This window comes from Meleagris gallopavo, chromosome 13 (genome assembly GCF_000146605.3).
Source record: "Meleagris gallopavo isolate NT-WF06-2002-E0010 breed Aviagen turkey brand Nicholas breeding stock chromosome 13, Turkey_5.1, whole genome shotgun sequence".
In the NCBI taxonomy this organism is placed as follows: Eukaryota; Metazoa; Chordata; class Aves; order Galliformes; family Phasianidae; genus Meleagris; species Meleagris gallopavo.
This window is the reverse complement of record NC_015023.2, coordinates 5,183,241-5,201,699: the sequence shown is the minus strand read 5'-3', so window position 1 is coordinate 5,201,699 and position 18,459 is coordinate 5,183,241. Positions and strand designations below refer to the sequence as shown.

Here is an 18,459-nt window from a genome sequence, read left to right as displayed (position 1 = left end):
CGTGATGTGTCTGGAGCTGGCGGCCCGCTGCGCCAAGCACCCCGCCGGCAAGGTGAGCCGGCCCCAAATCTCCCGCGCCTCGCACGGGTCTCCGCCGTACTGCCGTCGGAAGCGGCGCGTAGTTCCTCCGCCGTCTCTGGGCAGGGAGCCGATCTTCGTGTTTTTTCTTTATCTCGAACAGAGCTCCTTTGTTAAACTCTCCGGTTTGAACAAGACCGCGTACCAGAGCTCCGTGAAGGCCTTGGAGTGCTTGCTGGGGGTGAACGCCCGGCTGGGGATGCGCGAGCTGGCGGTGCGGTTGTGCTGCACGGAGGCACTGAGCGCGGCTTCGGAAATCCTGCAGAGGTGAGCGGCTGTACGGCGCCGTGCCACGCGGGTGAGGAGCCGGCTGGGGGTGGCTGCCTCTGAAGGCCCACGAGGCGAGTTCTTGGAACCGACAGCACGTTGCCTAGGCACTTAAAACACATTAGAAAGACTGAGCCTCTGGATCGCAGTAAGTCGCTGCTCAAGTTCCAGTTTTTCAGCTCAGAGCAGTATAAAAAAGACAGGACTTTGCCTGTAGCACCATAATTAGCTGCTGCTCATGGCACAGTTCAGAAGAAACAGGCAGGAGGAACAACCGTTCTGGAGAAGCAGATCTCTTACAGGGCACATTACCTGTCAGAACATGAGGTACGGCACTTCAGTGGGGTTCCAAAAGATTTTACTAACACCTGGCTGTAAAATCTACTTTAACAAGAGCAATCAGGGGAAAACTTTGGAGTGCTGTTTTGCTGCTGAGCACATTCAAATGTTGGTGGGGTTTCCGAGGATTCTGGTGGGGAACAAAGGCTGTGAACACCGTGGGTACTTAAACAGCCTGGGGACAGGTGAACAATAAGAAGTTAAATTCTTCACAATGCTGAGCATTCAGTATGTCATCCACCATATATTGTACAGGTGAAGGTTTAAATATAGATCAAAAAATCTATAGTTGTACCCTTTGTAATAGGACAGATCCGTCTAAAGGTATCTTCATGTAATTTTAAAGATAAAAGCGAGCATAAGCGGATAGCACAAATGAAATTATACTGACATACCTTGATTCAGATCTCTACCTTAAAATACCTTTAAATCAAGAAGAGGAAGTGATCCCCATTCCCTTCTATTCCCCAGTCTGTTAAGCTCCTCAAAACCAGTAGCAGCTTTTTGTGCTTGACTAGGTTTCAAAGGACTGAGATATCCAGTATTTAACTGCTGAGTACCACGTGACAAAGTAATTTCAAAAGTTTCATTTGAAGCAAATGCATTATACAACTATCACTCTGTTATTCTTTAGGTATGAATCCAGCCTCCCTGAAGCACAGCAAATGGAACTTGATTTCTCAAAACCACTATTTATAGCAGCTGCACTATTCACTGCGTGCAGGTAAGTACAGTGTAAGGGGTTTTCTACAGGCTTAGGTACCTGGTAAGACACTCAACAGAAATAGTGCATACTGTGTAAGCAACTGATTGATTCAGCATGGCTAAAGGCTCTTTCCTGGTGCATTCTGCATCTCTTCTCCTGGAATGGAGACATCTCTAACACAAGAACCGTTTTACAAGGAAATCTCCAGCCTACATTGAATTTGCTTTCAGGGGGGAACAGAAATATTACATCAAACATACAGAAGAGGATTTTGAATTACTTGTCCTAGAAGAAATGAAATCTGTCTTTTCTGGTGTGTGATTGATGAAGCAGATAATTCCATGTAGACATATTATCCCTGACAGTAGATGAAGAAGTCCACCAAGCCAGTATAACAGTAGTAATATTTTCAGATTTAACCAGAACTTTCTTCTCTTGTCAGTGTAGATTGGAGCTAGACATAAAGCAAGAAGTTCTGCATGTCGCTTGGTGAGATATTGCTCAAGATGAAAGAATGGCTGCTGCTAGCTTACCTACAGCACCTGTACCATCCCATCCTCAGGCTCTAACATTTGGGGGATGGATTTGTCTCAGCTTTAGACCAGCATCATCTCAGGAGATAGGCAATAGGAGAGCCTGACACATTTAACAATTGGAAAGAATTTGCTTGCACGTACATATTTTCCCTCTCAATATTATGCCTTTTAGCAGTGAACAGTTTAGGTGTTGTGTAGTTTCATAGCTCTTGACAAATGTTTTGACTGCAGACCCGTTCAGTGGTATTTTGCCTTGCTTCCCTTGAAACCTATGAAGTACCTTTTCCTCATAGAATTTCCGCTCATAATTCGAGCTAACCGTGGGCTTCACTTCCAGATCCATCTTGACTCTTCCTTCCCAAAGGCAGTGTTGGTAGAGTAATAAATATCATCTCAGCTGAGTGATACTTGCTGGAGAGATAAATTAATTTTCTATTACAGGTGTTTGAAGCTGAAAGTGGACAAATCTAGGATGTTGGCTATATCTGGAGTGAAAAAAGCAATATTTGATCGTCTGTGCAGTCAGATGGAGAAGATAAGCCAGCAACTCAGCAGTACGTTTTTGACCTTATCGTTGTAATACAGCTTACCCATCATCTCGGCTCACAGTGTCCCCATTCATTTCTGCTGGTGATTTCATTTTGGTCACTTCAACTATTTCAGCCAAACCTACCCATCATTCCAGCATTTCCCTCGGTCCTGTTCCCACTCACAGTCTTTGCTTCTGGGAAAGTCACAACAGTTTAGAACATGGCAAGGCCCAGAATACCTATCCTCTTCCGTAATGCTCACAGTTCTTTACATTTTCTGCTGCTGGAAGTTATCCCCTCTTTCTCCCATACCACTAAAGCATTTTGGATTCATCCATGCCTGCTTTCTTCATCCTTTTTAACATAGCAACATAATATGGAAATTAGCATAAACCGTTTACTATCTCTGTTGCTTTAATTGATGCTCCTGTGTTTTCCTTTCCTCCACTGCAGGATTAACACACAGCTAAACCTTGATCTCCTAGTAGTAATTCAACCATTACCTGACACCATGCCTCCACACACAGCAGACAGACAGAGTCTTTCTCACCTACTGCTGAACTTCCAGCTCTCCCCACTCTTTAGCAGAAGGCAAAGATTGAAGTATATGTTCCTTCCTGTCCTTGTATCTTTGCTCCTTCCTATTTATCTCCTTTTTCCTTCCCCAGATTTTTATTCTCATTCTCCCACTGACAATATTCTTCCTCCACTTCATATTTCATACCGCAATGTTTTCTAGAGTGTGCTGCCTGAATCCAAACCAAAAGCTGCTCTTGCTAAGGCATGGAGCTGCCAATAGAGAAGTTATCCCACCACAAAAGCAGCTTCAAGGCAGATGGAGTTCCTTTTTCAGGTTAGGTATAAATAGACAGCATACTGTGGCTATTTGTAATGCAAAATGTTGTGGAAATGGTACAGAAGGGAGAATGCTTTGTGAATAATCAAGAACGGCAGCAATGTGTTTATGGTATGAACTTAGCTGATCATTATGGTTACACATGCAGCAACTGCACTAGGTAAAGCAGCCAGCCAATCCTTGCAACCCTTGCAGGGTGCTGGCACCTCTGCATATACAGCTTGGCTGTCAGTCTTTAACAGAACCTTTTAGATGAGGAAACACCACTTGCTTGCTAAGCTGTTTCCCAGCCAGGTCAGTCAGTTAAGTCCATTCACGAACTTGCTGCACAAGCAGCTATGCTAACACAACAGGCAGCAACGTGGAAGGAAAAATACATCACAGAGGGAGGGCACTGGGGGAAGGCATCACTGCCGTGAGCAGTGTAGAATGTAGATGTAGAATAACATCATCGGGACCCCCACATCATTCAGAAGTGAAGTAACTCAACGTTTTTGTTCGTTTGTGTTTTAGAAGATGATATTCCATTAGCTGCAGAGATATCTGAAACCCAGCAGACTGACCTGGAGCAGTGTGAGAAAGAAGGTAAGTTGTGTTTAGCTGTGAACTAAGATTACCAGAGTAGTTTGGGGTTTTGTTGCTGCTTAGTGGTATTTTAGTTGTAGAATAAGCAGTAAGAATTGGTTGACACCATTCTGCAATCTGCTATAATAAAAGGACTAATTGAACGCAGCAAAAGGACAATGTTTATTATACTGAGTAGTCCTAGTAGAGTTAACTCTTACACTCAACCAGAAAAGCGAGAAGGTGACCATCTTGGGAGAGGGGCAGAGGAGGAAGCCACAGAGTTGAGATAGTGCAATAATGGTCTCTGTACATGAATAGGCTGATCTCTGTACACTGGCTGATTATTCCCAGCAACACAGTGCTGCTGCTGGCCCATCATGCACTTACACTTTTTGTTTTTTAAAAAACATAGGTTCTGAAGTTCGTGATGATGAGATTCCATGTAAACAGCGAAAGACTGAAACAAAGCAAGACTATGAAGAATGGAAAAGGAGAATCCTGGAAAATGCTGCTAAGGCACAAGAGACAAATAGTGGTACTGTTTCTGTAGTGCCACCTTGTAATATCACTACTGCTTGCTCTTAATGTTAACAGTCCTTTTGTTCTTAACAATTCCTGTAGCATACAAGCGATGACTGGCTGGTATTCAGCTAATTTTATTTTTTGAGCTAGTTTTTAAATGTTATTTTTATTAAATGACAATTGAGGTGATTTTTGGAAGAAGAGTGTTTAATTATTTGCCAGGCTGGTACTTGAGCAGATGTAGCATTAGGTGGTAGGACAGCTTCATTTTTCTTGGTACAAGCAGTAGGTGACACTCTAATACGATGTTGAATAAATGATGTCATATGTCCTTGTGCCTCTAACTGGCAGTAGACAATGAAAAAGAGTGGGAGGAGACTAACTGTGCCTTGTTAAACAGCAGAAACAACAGATGAATTAAAGACTGAGTAATTTTTAAAACTGTCAGACACTTATTCACTGAACTGACCATAGTTTTTATGCCTGTGTAAGACTGAAGTCTCTTGCGTATGTAAGGGGGCCCAGCTGTTCCAGGAAACAATAAAGATATGCAAAGCTTTTCCTTCTGATTAAGACATGAATTTTTATGCACAAGCTTGTTGTATGTAAAACTTTTGAGGACTCATCTGTGGAAGATATCCAGGGAACAAGGATTTCGAACCTAGTGAAGCTGGGACACAGACCTTTTTGTTCTATCTCAGGAGTATAAACTTCAACTGAAGAGTGCCCTGACCCATAGGTCTTAGAGGCAACTTGTGTCATCCTATACTTTCATCCCACCTATTTAGATTACAACTTAAAGTAACTATTTTTGAAAGAAAATCACAATTTTTAGCAGTCCAGAACTAGCATTACTATAATAAAGTCAGTCCAATTCTGCTGCCCATTTCTTATCTTCTGCTGAGTTGTATGAACAAGTTAACTTTTATAAATCATCATTTCAAAACAACCCAGAAACTCCTTAGCTTATTTGCATGAAGGGAAATAAGCTCCTGTCTGAGCACTTAGATTTTAAACAGTGTTCCCATCTGAGCTTCTCAACAGTATTTTAATGGTCTGCCAAATATCTCACTCTTAGCATGTTCCTCGCTTGCCTGCGTGATGCTTATAACGTCAGGAATACAGACAGCTGATTCCAGCTGTAGCTATTACCCTATGGGGCCACCTGCTTTTTTGTTTTTCTACACTCACTGTTCCAGTGTCTTGCAAACACTGTGTATGGTGTTCTTTTAGCTTTTTGTAGACCATGCAAGACATTATGAAATATCCCATGAGGCTGCAGAGATGGTTTTCACTGTACTGCAGAATTACGTGGCTACAGAAGCTGAAAAGGTTTCTGTTAAGAACAAAATAGCAAGCCAGATGCATCCTCTCTTTGTAGGTGGAGAGGAAATACAAGACAGCAGAGAACAGCTATATGTATTACCCTCTTACAAAAATAGAGGAAGTACTACACAGTAAGTGGTAAAATGAAGCTTACTAGCAAATTACCTTTCACTTCATCTCACAGTGTAATTGAAGCATAAAAAGAAATAAATTCTAGTCACCTTTAAATAGCAAAAGCCAATTTCATACCTGATGAGAGTCTTGAAACATAACAGTAATTTTATTGTGGAATGGACTCCAAACAAATGCATGGCGTGCAGAGAAAAATCTTAGTTAATGAACCCCCAGTAGAAGCTGTAACAAAACACCTGCTATTGGTATCTAACATGTGGCAGAGGGGTGAGATCTTACATTCTGTAAGACCTAATCAAAGATGCTTTCTCATGTTTGTTTTTTAAACCAAAATGGAGGAATGGGCCTGTTCCTTTTAATGTAATTTATTAGTATTAGCTCAGAAATATACAGACCAAAGAATATAACCCATTTAGCATGCAGAACCACAGTGGAAGGAAAATACGAACAAAAGTGGGCCTTCACAGAAGGTGATACATTGTAAAGATAACTTCACTGGATTTTAATCATTTTTCACTGCCTTGATAGTAGAAAATCTGCACCAGTCCAGAGTCCAGGGATTAGAATAAGTGGGAAGCACTAGAGTGGAAAAAAGATAACTAGGCTAGGGTAAGGCATTCATAAAATCCTCTTTATTAGCAACCAGCACTTTTGCTAATTTAAGGGATATGAAAATCTATAAAATTAATGGGAGCTTGGCAGCAGCTAGATGTCTTCACTGAAAAACTAGTTTTAGGAAAACCAGAAAGTATTACTAATAAAGAGCCTGTTCAGCTTACACTGAGCTCTACAGAATCTAGAACAGGAATGAAAGAAACAGGTCTAATAAATAATGTTACACTTTTAGTTGAGAAATTGTAAGTGGCTTCAATTCTTTAGACATTATGAACAGTTAGTATTGTGAAGAAGAAGTCTTATGTTTGAGAGCAAGTTGGGAAAAAAGGGTTTCAATGTTTTAGCTGAGACAAAAGCAGATTCTGGCAATACACCATTTCTCTGGAGCTGAACAGCATTAGAATGTGTTCTGCATATCAACTTCCCAGATAAAATGCATTAAAATCTTTGAAAAGGATAAAAAAAGTCTCAAAAATTACAATACTAAGGGCTGCAGTCACACCCAATGAAAAGCATTGACACATTTAAAATGTGAAATGAAGTGTCTGGAAGTCTTTCCAGGACATTATGAGATATTTGTAGAGCAACCCAGCAGCCACTGCCTAATTTTTATTTGTGGCAGTTTCACCTATATATCTTCTCACAAAAGTAAAAGTTTGATCTTCCTGCCTAAGTAACAATCCTGAGGGAAAATATCGTGCTATTCTTGTGGCAGTCTACTAAAACTGATTATGTACACAGCAGTTGTGAAGAAAGTCTTTAGAGATCCCACGCTTGGTGTGAGAAGCCAGAAAATTGCTGGTCTTTTCTGGTAAAAACAGACCAATAAAGCCTTCAGGAAGAGGTCAGCCCCACTAACTTCCTATTTTTTCATCACTATGTACAACTAAAAGCTTGTAAGAACAAAACAAAGTATATTCTGTTTTCTTAAGTTATTTCAGTGCCTGTGCTTTGAGACATTTCAGGAAACTAAGCACTAACATGCAATATATGAGAAAGATAGATGCAAAACTTGACATTATATACGAGATAGAAATTATTGAAGATATTGAGTTCTTCTATAGTTTCACATCCATCTTCTGGTATGGTAGTTGCTTCTTACAACCTTATGCAAGCTTGACAGACATACTCTGAAATCTCTTCAGCCTGTTAGCAGCAGCCACCACATAAAAATGTTTCTGTGAACAAAACAGATCAGTCTGAGTGTGAGTAAAACTGAGGTAAAAGACTTTTTCTTTCTAGATTTTCCTTCAGCAAAAAAAGACAATCTATTTACCTAAAGGTCCTCATGGAGCTTGAACATGTTAAGTTGAACATGAGTCAGCAGCATGCACTTGGCATAAAGGTAGCTAATGGTGTCCCAGGCTGCATTGTTTAATGTGAGCAGCTCAAAGAAGGTGATCCTCAACACTGGTGAAGCCACAGCTGTAGTACTGTGTTCAGTTCTAGGCTCCACACTACAGGAGAGAACTAAAACCTGAGAGGCTAATAAATGGCCCATAAGATGAGTAAGGGACTGGAGTCTCTCCTATGAGAACAAGATGAGAGATCTGAGACTGCTCTGCTTGGAAGAGAAAACTCAAGGGAATCTTATCAATATCTATAAATATTTGAAGGGAGGGAGCAAAAAGGATGTAGCCAGGCTCTTTTCAGTGTTGACAGACGAGGCAATCGGCAAAAAACTGAAACAGCAGGTTCTATCTGAATATCAGGAATCCTTTTCAACCATAAGGGTGACTAAGCAATAGAACAGGTTGCACAGAGAGGGTGCCTCTGTCCTTCAAGTTAATAAAAAGCCACCTGGGTGCGGTCCTGCTTGAGCAAAGGGGGTGGACACGAGGTCCCTGCCAACATCAGCCATTCTGTGATTCTGGGAAAACTGAGTACAGGGTCAGAAAACAATCACTGTCTGAGCCTCAGGTATATCAGCTCACTTAAAGCAAGAAACAGTCTTTCTACAGCTCCCAAAGTCTTAGTTTCATACACTAAAACTGACACTCCTCCTTCACAGAAATGCCAAATAAAATCCAAGAAAAGTCTGAGGAAAGGCTGATCAGCTTTCAGTACTTGTCTTTGCATCGCAGGGAACATGGTTACCTATGGATACAGCATGGTTACCTGTGTAATTGGGCTGCAGCACTTTGGCCTTGGTATACAGGGCCCAGTGCAAAGCAAAAAAATTATCTGCCACTAGTTGAATTCTAAGACTCCTGAAGGATGATACTGGAATCTTGCCAGCAGGAAGTAATGCAATGCTTTGTACTGAGAAACCACTAATTACTGCAGAACAGAAAGCTGGTACCATGAACTGCACTAGTATGAGTTATAGTGTCATGTCTTAGATGACATGTTTGTTTACAACACAAATGCATAAGAGTGAAACAGCTCAAGTCAAAGAGTTGAGAAGGTATAAAATTCAACTTCTTGATAAGGAATTGCAACTTTCCAGTGACAGGACAGAAGGAGATGGATCTGAGTTTTCTTAGCATTTCCTCCATTGTTTATTTGTAAAAGATGACTACGTTCATCTTTCAGGATCAATTATTTACAAACCAATAGATATACGAGTGGAGTCTATCACTTCCTTCTTCATTCACAATTTACTTCTGAGAAGTCTTGGGCTTATCAGAAAGGTTCTGAGAATTTTTCTTGATGTCTTTAAGCCTATTTTTTTTCCTCTCCCAGACTTCCATTCTCTGCAGTGGGAAACAAAACTGCCTTTCATTGTATCCCATCACAACTGTTGTCAATGCAAAAATGTCTCCATTATAAGAAAAAAAAAAAAGAGTGAGCTAAATAGCATTTGAAGCCTCTGAACTTGTAAAGAAAAAAAAAATGTAGAACTTCAAATAACAAACTGAAGAATTCCTAAACTCATGTTTACAATAATATAGTAAAAATTAGCCAATATTCAGAAAAGCAGAACCTGCCTGGGTTGAGCTGATTTTCCCCCGGCAGTAGATTTTCCAGGCTAATTACCTTCCATTTTCTCTGAGCTATGTAACTTTGCAGCAACAACTGGGACTTCAGGCGAAGCTTGAACCTTTTGGCTTTGGCAGGCAGATTGTTTAACCACTCATGCTTCAGACACTGTGTTGCACTCATCCGGCAGCTGCATGAAAAAAAAAAAAAAAGTACCATGTAAGCACAGCTACCCCTCTTGCCATTTTCTCTGAACCTTGGGCTCCTCAACCTACAGATTACATAAATGTTTGCCTTAAATAAACCAGTGCAAGTGAGTGGAAAGGCTTCTTGAGATGCTATTCATACCAGTGCATAGAATCCTAACAACATCCTGCACTCTCCAGCATAAGGGATGAGTGGTGTGAGAAGCTGCTGACAGGCTATGCAATGGGTTGGCTGCCTGGTGTTCAAATACTCTATTTTACCTTCTTTGGATTTTGTTTTGAAGAAGCAGCTGTAGAGGTTCATCAGTTTATGTATAATTTTATTATGGAAATCAAGAACTGCTGAGAGAATCACTGCATGAAGAAAAATTGTCGTGGTGCCATCTACTTGTCCTGAGAGTGCAGGCTTATTCTATGCCTCGTATTTAAAAAGCACATATGTCCATTCATCCTAAACTTAGATACAGCTAAGTAGACATTATTCTCAGACATTCAACAATGGCCCCAAATGTGAAAACCTATCCAAAAGCCTTGAGAAATAGGGAAAATCTTGTGAGGGAGGCAGGGAGACAAGATTTTTAAACAAGTTTAAATTCGCATTTTTTAAAAACAAACTCTATGACTTCTGACTCAAAATGTAATTAAGTACTATAACTGATTTGTCTGATTCAGGTAATGATCTGGAAGATGGTAATATTCTAAGCACTCCTTGAAATACCCCCCGAACATTCCCCTCTGGTTTACTGTATGCATCATTTCCTGTTTTGATTAGTTTTGTATCGTCATCCAGCAAGAGAACACTATTTTCTACCCACCCTACCCCAACCTCATAGCCATTTTCTGACATCAACGTCACTCTGATTCTTCTGTCGTTTCATACATACAATCACTTTTTACTTTACTTGATCCCAAAATGAGAAACCAACATGCAGAGGTAAGCCCTAAATGCTTCTTAATATCTACCAAATGCACTTAGACCACTTTAGAAGAAAACTATGCACATTTTCACAGCTGCAGCTTCTATTCATTGTCTGTGTACTCAAACTTCTCTTTTTTTCTCTCCACAATTTATGACAGGGCTTGTAAGAATTCAAAGTAACAAACAAAATAGCTTTTATGCAGAGAAGGAATATTAAAGACACATTTCTACACAGCAAATCCCTCCAGACTTCCTCTCTTCTGCCTTGAGGAACTGTCCAGTAAGCACAGAACAGCACAAGAAAATGTCACATAAGTTCTCATTGTTGACTGTAATTCAAACAATGGGCTGGAAGGAAATAAATATTATTAGGTGCTACACTGTTCTCACAATCAAAGAAGGAGGTACCTTTTCTCTTTCACAAGTAGTCTGGAAATAAAGTCTTTTGCTTCCTCTGATAGCTGTTCAAAAGCCTCTGCATCAAAATCCCAGTTGCAATTGACTACATAATTCATCGTCTCCGCATCAGTTTCTCCCAGGAATGGTGACAAGCCACTGAGCCTTTAAAAAAAAAAAAAGTGGGAGATAAACAGTTATATGCAAGATGTATTTCTTCTCCCTTGAATCTTCTGTTTTACAGTTCTGGCTAATTTTTCAAGAGGAATAGTTCTCAGACATGGGGGTCCTACCTGTCAGTCCTGCCAAGAACTTTATTGTTCATGTTACTGCTCAGCAGCTCACTCGGCTAAGTCAGAGCGCACCATTAATGGACCTCAAATAAAATAAATTCAGCAGGAGTCTCAGTACATATTTCAGTGCTTTCCCAACTAGAAAAGCTAGGAGGGCTCAAGAGCTTCCCTAAATCAAAGCCTATAACCAAGTTTGGCTCGAATTACACTGGTTTCTGAACAGCATATTGTTTTCAATTACTCTCTAGCCTCAGATTTATTGTTTCAGCAACTCATTATTTCATTCAGTTACTTTTTGGCTAACAAGTTGAAACCATTTATTCCGTTCACAGAAAGCATCTGTGAAAAAATTCTGAGATGCTGAGTCAGCTCACCAGAGCCTTCCACAGCCATCCCCACCTTCAACAGAAAAGAGTTCTACTCCTATTTGTGACATGACCCATAGCCCAGCACTTAACATTAACTCCTCTGGGCAAATGCAGACCAAGTTCAAGTTAATAAAATTATCAGACTGCACATTTGAAAATTAATCTAAATCTTCAAGAATCCAATCAAAATGGAAATTCTGAGATGCTTTGGGCCACTTTTCCAAGAAATCACAACATGATCCACTTGAACTTGCTAAATAAGGTGGGGTAAAGAAGAAGAATGTTTACATATTTATCTAAAGTCCTATTTGTTGTTCAGAGACTTAACACGAACAGTGAGGTACCTTCACATTAAAGATCTGTAGCTCACTGTTTGCTTTTAACAGCATGAATTAGGAGGAGTTCCATTCTGATGGGCTTGGTGCCTGCCACACTCCTCTTCCACAGACACCCTCCACTGCTCTGTTCTCATAGAGCCTTTGGTGCCATTGCCATGACCTCTCATACTTACAACATGTATGTGATGACACCTACGCTCCACATGTCTGTTGGGTAGGAAACAAAGTCATAGTTCACCACTTCGGGAGCCAAGAACTCTGGAGTTCCAAAATTAACCTTCAGTTTTTCACGAGGTTTGTACCTTTAACAGAAAGAAACAGACGTCAATGCTGAGAGCAGGCCAAGGAAACAAATCTCTCATCTCTAGAAATCAAAGCATGGTACAAAAAGAAAAAGAAAAAAAAAAAAAGAGCTAGCATAGCAGAGTCTTCAAGACAACCAGGACAACATTAAAGTCTTGAAGACCTTAATTACAAGTCTTTTTTTAAGATCTTGAAAACTACCAAGTGAATTCTGCTGTGATTGCAGGTATAAGACAATCAGTTATCCACTTGTTTGAGTAAAACCAGAAAAAAAGACCAAGGGCAATAAAACTTGCATAGACCTCTGTCAGGGAATGAGAGTAGCTTTGCTTTCTGCCAGGTTCCACCTTTCTAGCAGATGTTGTCCAACATAAAACAAACAAACCTGTTCCCATTAAAATAGGTTTGGAGAGCATTTGCTGCCCTGTGCTCAGCTACATCTTAGGTTAAAGGTCTGTACAGCAGATATGAGCAAAACGTAACAGCAAAGGTGGGACTCTCTGAAGAGGATTGTTTGGGCTTAGTAACATGTACAACACAGATCCGTATACGGAGAAAATGATTTCATTTTATTGCTTAAAAATTAAGGGTACAGATACTGAACCAGTAATAAGTTTCACTGATGCCAATGGGAGTTACATCTAAGTACACAGACAGAAAACAATTAAAGCATTGCTTTTATATCTCAGTTTCCTGGAAGATTTTGTTTTAAACTCTGCTTTCAGTAAAAAATTACATCTTTACCCTCCATTTCATGAATAAATTAGTCTCAGTGCATCCATCTGTTTTCATAAACTACTTCTAAAACAAGAGTTCTTGGATAGATACCAGAATACGATACCTTTGTACATGTTGGCACGTATATGCATGTATATACCAGGTCCTGGTCTAACAAGACCCTCAAAGGGTTTAGAAAAAAAAAAAATAAAGAAATGTTTTTATAGTTACACCAGCAGGAGTCAATTCTTTCAATTCTAGAGGATCTGACTCATGTTCCCAGAGCTTTCCTCAAACAAACTCAAGCAAGCAAAGTAAAAGTACAGTGGAAAGCCTCTATTTCTCTGAGGGCTTTATGTTTCACATGAGATGTGTTCATGGAGTCCCTAGAGTAAAAGCTTTAGAAGGGGAATCATTTTGAGACAATTAAAACAGCTGTATATCTTTATTCAACAGAAACTCTACTTGAAAAAGCAATTAGATAATTAATGCACACAGCAGAACTCATGCCTGCAGCAGCACAGTATTTAGCACACTCACATATAAGAATTACCTCAGAGCCAGTAAATGCATAAAACATATAATAAGAACTACCAGCAGCATATTTCAATGGGATTTTTTTTTTTTAAATAAATTCAAAACGGAACACTTACCTCCTTGCTAATCCAAAGTCAATAATTTTTATCTGGTTCCCTGAGTGATTTACACATAATATGTTTTCAGGCTACAAAAAGACAAGAGTATTTTCAGTTAAATTTGATTGAAACACAAATCTAGTATGAATAAGAAAAACATCTCAGAGATCTTAGTCAGAATCTTTAAGATGATGCTTTTCCTTCTATTCTTCTTATAGAGATAAGGATTTGGTTGACAAATAAGTTAGCGAAAGGTTTGGTTTTGGATCTCCTGTAAGGAAGTTTAACTACCACTCCAGTACACTATTCCTGTACTGAATATAAATAGATTTTGAAATGAAAAGCACCCACTTCATGTACAACAACAGAGTCAGTCTGATGGTTATGGTTTACCTCTGAATTTATGAAAGTGATTCCACAAAAGTCACAAGAAACATATCAAATGCACTCTCTGTTTTGTTCACAAAAACAGAGGAAAAAGTTTCCTTTGCTTTGCTTTTGCTATTGTTCTCCATTTATTTGCTGGTTTTCTTTTCCCTAATGTGACTGTTTTTCCAAAGGAGAGAGTTTCCAAAGTCAGACTGCAGAACTGTCTGTAGGCCAACCAGGTCTAGTATCATTTGAGTAAACAAGAAAAATACTGTCTGTTTTCAGCCACATCAGTTAAGGAATCACACAGCTCAGATCCAGGCAGTAAAAAGAATAAACAACAGGAAGAAGATGGAAAAGATGTTTGGATACAGTGATAAGTGCAGGCAGAGTGAAGACAGGAAGAATTTCTAAGCATTTCTGTCCAAAGATGTTTTGAGATTGGTTTCTTTTGTTTATTTTTGAAGAAGAACAGAAGGTCATTGCTTAATTTCACACAATGAAAAGTTTCTGATTTAACAGCAAAAAAAAAAAAAATTCCAGAAACTCATTATTCTGTTACTGTAAGCAAGCTACTAAATAGACACTGAAAAAAAAATCATCTCTCGAACTTCATTCACTGTGGCTATTGAATTAAGGAAGTCTATTTCTTTATGAGATTAATGAAATAAGAAATAATCGAAATTACAGCCTGTAGCGGTGTAAACCACAACATCACTAATGGATATCACTGACCTTCAGATCTAAATGAAGAATATAATGCTGGTGCAAGTAATGGACTCCTTCACAGATTTGTTTGGTAAATAAGATTGCATCCAACTCTGTTAGATTGTAGCTTTCATCTGTGATCCGGTCAAATAATTCACCACCATCCAGACTAAAATTTTAACAGATAAGCATTAAGAACACCAAAATTCCTTAACTTCATTTATTTCCACATTGGAAACTTAGTTTCTAATTTAGCACAGGTTCTAACAACACAACCAGACAACCAGCATGTATCATACCTGCAGACTAAATGACTTTAAGAAACTTATTTTTGTGTGTGAAATTAAGTATCATTCTACAGTGCCTTCCACACTGGAAGACTTATTGCTAACGTTTGGGAGTAAGCAGCAGGGGAGAATCAAAGCCTAAGTTCAAAGCGACACAATCTGGAGACAAAATGGGGACCTGGAAAACCTATAGAATGTACTGAAGTATCTATTATTATCTTCCTGTTAGCTTAGGGAAATTAACTTTTCAACCTACACAATGCGTTTAACTTCTAAAACTGAAAGCCATATTACTTGAGCTGACAACTGAAACCAATTCTGCACAAAAAAAAACATTACGTCAGACACATAGTTCTGACAAGGTTTTGTAGGGTAAAAATTACAATTATTTAAATGAAAAAGTAGAATATAGACATTTTAAAATGCCTCATTTTTATTTGCTATTCTGTGTCCTTTTTTCTTTCACGTCAACAACAATTCATTTTGTAATGGAAACTCAGTTTGAAAAAAAAAAAAAAACAAGCCATTTAAGTAATCTCCCTTTTGTCATTTCCATACTCTGTATTCTCACATTTACTTCTTATCTGAGGTTTTACTTACCCCATACTGTAGTTTGGTAGCTAGGGACAATGTTGACACCTCAACATTAAACTCAAATGAAAAATGAACCATAGCAAAATTCTTTCATTAACAGTCTTGTAATTAGCTTCATATGCTTGAAGATAACTACCTTCCTTAGCATCTGCTTAAACTGCAATCTTGCTAAATACGTATTTTTTAATGTGAAGATATTGCCTTTAAAATGTGTAGCTTCCACTCTCATAGGCTGGAAAGCCACTCGAGCCTTTTTCATACCTCAGAGTTATTGTTCTCCTTTTCTTTTAGTGACCAAAGCAAACCCAAGCTCCTGAAATCATTTAAACTTACTATTCCATGATCAAAGTTATATTGTTTTTGGCTTCAAAGGCATCATAAAGCTGGATCAAATTCACATGATTTAATTGGTTCATGATGTTAATTTCATTTTTTACTTCCTCCTGAAAAAAATAACAAATGAACAAAAAATGAGTAAATACGCTCCTTAAACTCCAATATATTTGAACAACAATTTTAAACCCTGTAGCAGCTGTATGACAGGTTTCACGTGAACAAATGGTTTAATTACAAACACTGGAAATGACCAACAGTCATATGAAGCTCAAGCTACTACTTTAAAAGACAAGTTCTAATATTTGGTACTACGCAATGAGAAGTTGACTCCTACAAGGAGATTCAGTGACGTGGTGTTAAAATGAACGCAATTCACATGGTTTACAGCATGCACTCATTTAGGTTCACAGGAACACAGTTACCTTTTCTTTTGCTCCTTTCACTTTAATGACTTTGGCTGCCAAATTGAGACCAGTTGAGACTTCTGTGCACTTATGAACTTGCCCAAAACGCCCCCTGTTGATACCAAACGAAAGATAGGAAAATAACACAGCTCACTGCAGAAATTTTTCAAACTATTCTTATCATTGATTAAAAATAGCCCAGTACAAAGTGAACAGAATCAGGTGGCCAGCAGCATCAATCTCCTCTTTCTCTCAGCTTATGAAGGATTAGTTTTATCTTTCCAGCCAGTTGTTCAACGCTTACATTAAAATATTATGCCCCTTCATATTACTACATTTCACTGTGGTATGATGACCTGATGATATTCTTTTTCAGTTCTGTAACTGTACCCATTTGCTGTCCTTCAGTGATGTGTTAGTGGGCATATTAACAAGGATATTTCTGTCTTGATCTCATAACTTTTAAAATGACTAACACCAGTAACTGTACCCGCTCCACAAACCGCATTTCTTGCATGGTGTAAATTCTCCCCCATGTCACCCAGATACATTAATGCCCCTTGGGATGATTCCTCAACATCATTTTCTCTGCTATTGCATCATCAGGCCTATACTTAAGCCATATTCATACTTGGATTAGTCTGTAAATCAAACCTTCTTGTTAGATAAGTATACAAGAATACCAAGGCTGAAGCAGCTGTAGATTTTCCTCAAGTCAAGACTAACTGTAAGGTCAACGTAATTATCATTTTTTCCCTTAGTTTTCTTTAACACAAAGTTCAGTGCAAAATAAAGATTTTGGAAGCTGTCTGACCCCTAACGGGCTCTGCTGATTTCAAATGCTCTGAATCTGACTGGAGATAATGGATTTTTCTCAAGACTCCAGCTATAGCCAGGATTATTACAGCAAATACAAACAGTATCCAAGAGCACAGTCAGGAGCCTGAAAATGGAACTGAGGCAGAAGCCAGTAATCTAAGGGACTTAGAGGTGCACCTCAGACTGGTTCATAAAAGGGCAACTATAGTATCCCAGGAAATCTGGAGAATGAAGAGATGAACAATCTGACACGCTATCTGCATACTTTCTCCTTGCTTCTTTATTGTAGGCCAAATTTACTCTTCTTGCTCTATCAGAGAAAACCAACTTCTACAAAGCTTAAAGGACTAAGAATGGTAGAGAAAGTGATGTTATCAAAATAGAGCGGAAAGTATTCATAAGATACACGAAAAATAGTTACAGTAGATACATCTGAATCCCTTTTTGCTCCACACAGAACTATAAATTAAAGAAATAAGCTGGTATTCATCACTCCCCATGCTTCTGGGAGAGAGGGCTGAGCATTTTGATCCACTAAGCAACTGCTCTGGCTGCAGCAGGCTTGCACATGCCTCACCTATACACATCTTGATGCCATCTGAAGAAGATTACTAGTTCCCGAGCTAACTGCACTTCTTCACAACTAGCTACCACCTGCAGTAAAGCAGAGGAGGGCAGAGACTTACCCTCCAAGGACTTCATGACGACACACTGAGTAGCACGTTGTCACATCTGTTAGCTTGACACTCACCATGCGATGTTCAAAAGGAGCCGGGGGAGAAGGGCTGTCATCTAAATAGGAGAAAACCTGATCACTGAGATATTTCTCCCTCATCACTGCAGCTTCATCTTCCTCACACCAACATTCTCAGTCCACAGGGCATGCACATCACTTCATTTTGTTTGCTCGATATAATGAGAAGTCTCAATTGCCTTCTACTGGAATTCAGACAAGCACTGAAGTAGCTACAAACATTAAGCACGCAATTTTTTCTACTATTGTTAGAGTGAAATGCAGGTAAAATACCAGAAGCAATAGAACTTCTCATTTTTAAATGCAAATCAATTAAGCACACACAATCACTTTGCTTTTCATTAAGAAAAAAAAAACTTAAATCGGAATTTAAAAAAAAAAGAATTTCTAGATGGTTGTAAAGGAGATGCTGAAAATATTCAAAATCTCTCTGCTGCTTCAAGTACAGACTTCTACTGTTAGCAGTCTTCCAGAGATAATGGATAAAGGTCCATCACTGAGGATAGGATCCCACCTCCTAACTCTCAACCCTGTCTTCTTAACACAGCAATGCTGAAAGAGCTCAATGAGGTAGGTTAACGTTTGACCTCATGCATTAACTAAAGAGGCCATTCAAC

General features: G+C 39.1%; 2 protein-coding genes across 7 annotated transcripts in view; one reads left to right on the top strand and one right to left on the bottom strand.

Annotated features, from left to right (window-relative positions):
- The first annotated feature begins 4 nt into the window (after positions 1-4).
- ORC6 (origin recognition complex subunit 6) lies at positions 5-4,970 on the top strand. The gene is made up of 6 exons (XM_010717779.2): positions 5-52; positions 182-345; positions 1,319-1,408; positions 2,368-2,480; positions 3,826-3,897; positions 4,292-4,970. Exons 1-6 carry the CDS (start codon positions 5-7, stop codon positions 4,462-4,464), a joined length of 660 nt encoding a protein of 219 aa, XP_010716081.1. The 3' UTR covers positions 4,465-4,970.
- A 6-nt stretch (positions 4,971-4,976) lies between these two features.
- MYLK3 (myosin light chain kinase 3) overlaps positions 4,977-18,459 on the bottom strand; it is a 31,874-nt gene continuing 18,391 nt past the window's right edge. For 5 of the 6 annotated variants that reach the window (XM_010717778.3, XM_010717776.3, XM_010717773.3 and 2 more), the window contains 9 exons: positions 17,775-17,880; positions 16,288-16,381; positions 15,863-15,972; positions 14,676-14,817; positions 13,590-13,660; positions 12,090-12,218; positions 10,930-11,082; positions 9,405-9,586; positions 4,977-7,652 (listed from right to left, as the gene is read on the bottom strand). In XM_010717778.3, the coding sequence (XP_010716080.1) occupies positions 7,624-7,652; positions 9,405-9,586; positions 10,930-11,082; positions 12,090-12,218; positions 13,590-13,660; positions 14,676-14,817; positions 15,863-15,972; positions 16,288-16,381; positions 17,775-17,880 (1,016 nt within the window). In that variant the 3' untranslated portion in view covers positions 4,977-7,623. The remainder of the gene's footprint in view (positions 7,653-9,404; positions 9,587-10,929; positions 11,083-12,089; positions 12,219-13,589; positions 13,661-14,675; positions 14,818-15,862; positions 15,973-16,287; positions 16,382-17,774; positions 17,881-18,459) is intronic. The other variant, XM_003209777.4, reaches the window with a different exon arrangement.